Below are 4,352 nucleotides of genomic sequence, written 5' to 3'. Positions count from 1 at the left end.
CTTAAATTAAAATCCGGGTAGAAAATGAGAAGACGGTTACAAGAACTCAATGGAGAAGATGAAAATAACTACTAATAGTTGAATATAACAACTCTCTCAACAAAATAACTGTTTATGTTAAAAGATAAAGTTGCAGGGAAAAATGGAGGTAACTGATACCAGTGGACGTCATGGATGGGATCACTTGGTTAATGTGTGCCGTAAGACTAAGTCTTATGGTGTGCTAATCTAGCATCTAGATTAGCAGTCCACGTCAGCTAGGACTACCTCCTAAGTCTTATGGGAGTGCTAATCTAGCAGTTAGATTAGCTGTCCACGTCAGCCCAGCGATGAACCATTCAACGCCCATTGATGAATGGTTCAGCGCTTTAAATCTCAGCCGTCAGATTAAAATATATATCGTCCAGCGCTGAACCATTCAGCGAAAAGGTGTTTTCTTGGCGCTGAATCATTCAGCGAAACTATCTAGCTGCTAGTTCACATGCTAGCAACCGGTAGGAGAGAGAACTAGTGTTAATTTTTAGGCCACACATTTTTTTTGAATTGCAACACTTAACTGCTAATCTAGCACCTTCAATCTAGTCCATAAGACTTAGCCTAACCCGGAGCCAAACGACAAATAACACTATTTTTAGAGATCTCTTCTTACTCTCTCTCTGTATAAGCCGTGCATGATAACGACCTTTGGCTCCTTTCCGGATCCCATGATACTTCCTTAGATTCTGAAATTGATTGATACAAGTGAAGTTTGTAGACAGAGTAAACAAGAGTTGAAACTTGATAGGGTTCCAGGCTGAAACTTTACACGTGAAACTTTGGAGGTTTGAGTCTTTGAGCACCGTTATCAAGAAATTGCGTACCAATCTTGCCATTTAGAGACGGAAGGTGCCTGAAAAATCTCCTTAGCTCAACCACAGTACAGAGCTGCATGGAATTTACCCGCCATGATCATCATATACCCGCTATCCGTTAGCGAAAACAAAATTGCATTACGTCCAACGGGGTATTGTTGTGCTCAACTAATTCTATCTTTCCCATTATCTATACACAAAATTTGTAATACCCGTGGTAAGGCTCGTACAACCCCCGCTCGCCCGCCCCTAATAGGCTAGCTAGTACGTACTACTACCTGAGGGTAACTTCTTACCAAAACCTATGTTCACCTCAAATTGATAACTACCTGCCGTCTAGATGTCGTGTGTACTTGGTACTTTGGAAGAAAATAATAGACAACAACCAAACGTGTATATATATACACAACAACCAAACCTCAACCACTCATTTATTCAGCTACCATTCAAGCATAATGGTAGTTTTGTATTCGTGTTGACAAGAGATTCCCTGTCACGACTCACAATGGAGCCAAGGACGGTCGTTCGTTGTGTATAGGGAGTGGCAGTCACACAGGTCAAGGACTATTATTGTAGTACGTGTAAGGTAATCACGTTGATGGTCATCGACTTGGAAGATGCATTATATCTACCTTTCTCTCTCATTTTGTCTCTACTCTTCATTTAACTTTGCATATCTAAATGCATTCTGAGCTAGTTTGAGGGTTAGATGTCAAAAATCATGCACGTTCTAGCTACCAATATCATTACCAGAGTTAGCTAGACTGTGTATATATATAAACACACATTAGAAACATGATGAGACATAAGCGATTTCTTTGGCTTGTTGTTCTATCAAAACTTGATTGAGAAAGAAACAAAAGGGAGTACGAAGAAATGGGTTCTATTGGCATTATTGATGAAGATCAAATGATGAAAACAATGAAGATGAACGGTCCTGTCGTGGTAACTGGTGCCGCCGGGTATGTGGGTTCCTGGCTCGTGATGAGACTGCTTCAACTAGGCTACACCGTTCGTGCAACAGTACGCGACCCCAGTTCAGGACTTCTCCTCCTCCTATACACATTTTTAGTATTTACAACCACTGCATCTCAATTTCTCAAAATATCATCATCCGTCATTTTCTTTTGGAAAATAATACACTATGTATCACTGTTCATGTTTATGTTCTAAAACATGATGGAAATGATTTTCTATGCGACATATTGTTTTCTAATTAGTCGTATCTAACTGCGATTTTGCAGCTAATATCGAAAAAACAAAGCACTTATTGGCTATACCCGAAGCAAAAGAACGATTAACTCTATGGAAAGCAGACCTAGACGACGAAGGGATCTTCGATGGAGTGACTAGTGGATCTATTGGCGTTTTTCATTTAGCCACTCCAATGGACTTTGAATCAACAGATCCCGAGGTTCGGTCATTCAAATGAGAATTGCTTCTTCCTTAATTAGGGAAAGTTTTCAAGTAATTATTAGTCTATTTTGTTAATACATAATGAAATCCTCAAGCCCACACTTCGTGGGGTTCTAAATGTGATGAAGTCTTGTAAGAAAGCCGAGACGGTAAAGCGTGTTATATTCACAACTTCTGCTGGAACTGTAAACGTTGAAGAGCACCAAAAGCCGGTTTATGATGAATCCTCATGGAGTGATCTTGACTTCATCAGGAAGACCAAGATGACTGGTTGGGTACGTATTACTACAAAATAATTTACAACATAATTTGAAGATTGAAATGGATAACTATATTGCTTAGGCAAACCCAAGCTTGAAATGGCACCAAATTATGCGAAAAAAGCAACCTGGAATTAAAGCCATCATTTAAAAGGGATCCCACAGTGAGAAAATTCCCGACGGATTTATACAACATTTTAACCTTTTTCTCTATGATGAAGCACACAACAATTTTAACAACAACGGTGTAAAGCTTGTGTAATATTCTCACACAAAGTCGTGAATGAATGGGTTACTTTCAAACAGTTAGAGAAAATACTACTGTCGATTCCCAACTTTATTGAGCAAGAGTCTCTTGAAATGATAATTTTGATGATTAAGTGGCTTCGTTTGGCTAAATCAGATGTATTTTGTATCAAAAACACTGGCTGAGAAAGCTGCGCAGGAATTCGCAGAGCAGAATGACATACATTTCATCAGTGTCATACCAACATTAGTCGTGGGTCCTTTCCTTATGAATAGCATGCCGCCTAGTATGCTCACGGCCTTGGCTCTAATCACAGGTATGCTTAGTAGTAAAACTTAACAATTTTGTGCAACACAGATTTGTGACTAACAAATTTTGGAACAGGAAACGAAGCGCATTATTCAATTTTGAAGCAAATTCAACTGGTTCACTTAAATGATTTGTGTAATGCCCATATTTTCCTTTGGGAAAATCCTAAAGCTGAGGGAAGATATATTTGTTCTTCTGAAGACACCACAATTTATAAGCTAGCTAACATGCTTCGAAACAGATACCCTGAATACTGCATCCCTACAAAGTATTGTTGCTCTCTCTCTCTCTCTCTCTCTATCTCTCTCTCTCTCTCTCTCTCTCTCTAGCTCTACACATAGTTTATCTCTTGATCATCTTCTTAATGTCGATTTGTAAAATATGTAGGTTCGACGGAATTGATGAGTCAATTGAACCAGTTCGTTTCTCTTCTAAGAAACTAACAGACTTGGGATTTCAGTATAAGTACACTTGGGAAGATATGTTTGATGGAGCAATTCAATCATGCAAGGAGAAGAATTTATTACCAACACTTGATGGCATGTCCCCTGAACTGGTGAATAAGAAGATGAAGTTGTCAAGTTGCCAACTTCTCTTGCACCGCCACCACCACGGCAATTAAAGCCTGCCGTTTTGGAATAAGATACCTCCTTTTGTCATTGGCATTTCCCCTTTTGGGCGGCAGATTCTTACGTGTGTTTCTTTTGTAAGGGCTTTAGCACTTAGCAGTGCATATATTATGAATCGGAAAGAAATAAATACCTCATTGTGTTAAACAAGCCGATCAAGGGCTTTTACATTTTTCCCAGTTGCATACTCCAAGTAATTTCAAATTAGTAATTACTAGTTATTACGCCCGTGCGTTGCACGGGCCTAGACATTTTGTAGAGAAAATTATGTTCAGGTGCCCGTGCTTATTATGTTCAGGTGCCCGTGCTTCGCACAGGCTTAAATTTTGTCCCAAATAAAAGTTAAATTGCACTCAGAACCATAAATTTTCCTTGTGGGAAAAAACCCTACATGAACTTATACTAATTGACCATCAAAAAGAAATTTATTCATCTCGTCAACATACATGTCTTGATAAATCGTTATTTTATCATCAAATAACACATTTTCCTAGAGTGGATACTGGAGAGAAACCATTAAGTGTATGAAAATGTTATACACCCGTATATATGAATCAAAATCACCTCGTGCAGTAGATTGAATACTTGGTATGGAGCACTTGCGGTTAATATGCCCCTCTGTGCCCTTTATTGGTACCGA

At 38.9% G+C, this 4,352-nt stretch overlaps 1 protein-coding gene across 2 annotated transcripts; it reads left to right on the top strand.

Annotated features, from left to right (window-relative positions):
• The first annotated feature begins 1,619 nt into the window (after nucleotides 1–1,619).
• On the top strand, nucleotides 1,620–3,884 carry LOC113333459 (dihydroflavonol 4-reductase-like). 2 transcript variants are annotated; one of them, XM_026579931.1, is made up of 6 exons: nucleotides 1,620–1,887; nucleotides 2,096–2,265; nucleotides 2,348–2,542; nucleotides 2,931–3,090; nucleotides 3,159–3,351; nucleotides 3,471–3,884. In XM_026579931.1, the coding sequence occupies exons 1-6, from the start codon at nucleotides 1,728–1,730 to the stop codon at nucleotides 3,703–3,705; spliced, it is 1,113 nt and encodes a 370-aa protein (XP_026435716.1). In that variant the 5' UTR covers nucleotides 1,620–1,727; the 3' UTR covers nucleotides 3,706–3,884. The 2 variants fall into 2 exon arrangements, with proteins under 2 accessions (XP_026435716.1, XP_026435717.1); XM_026579932.1 differs by having other exon boundaries at nucleotides 1,621–1,887; nucleotides 2,396–2,542.
• The last annotated feature ends 468 nt before the right edge of the window (nucleotides 3,885–4,352 follow it).

The sequence above is a fragment of the Papaver somniferum genome, unplaced genomic scaffold (assembly GCF_003573695.1).
Source record: "Papaver somniferum cultivar HN1 unplaced genomic scaffold, ASM357369v1 unplaced-scaffold_133, whole genome shotgun sequence".
Classification (NCBI taxonomy): Eukaryota; Viridiplantae; Streptophyta; class Magnoliopsida; order Ranunculales; family Papaveraceae; genus Papaver; species Papaver somniferum.
Note: the sequence above shows the minus strand (reverse complement) of the source record. Positions and strands in the feature narration are given on the sequence as shown.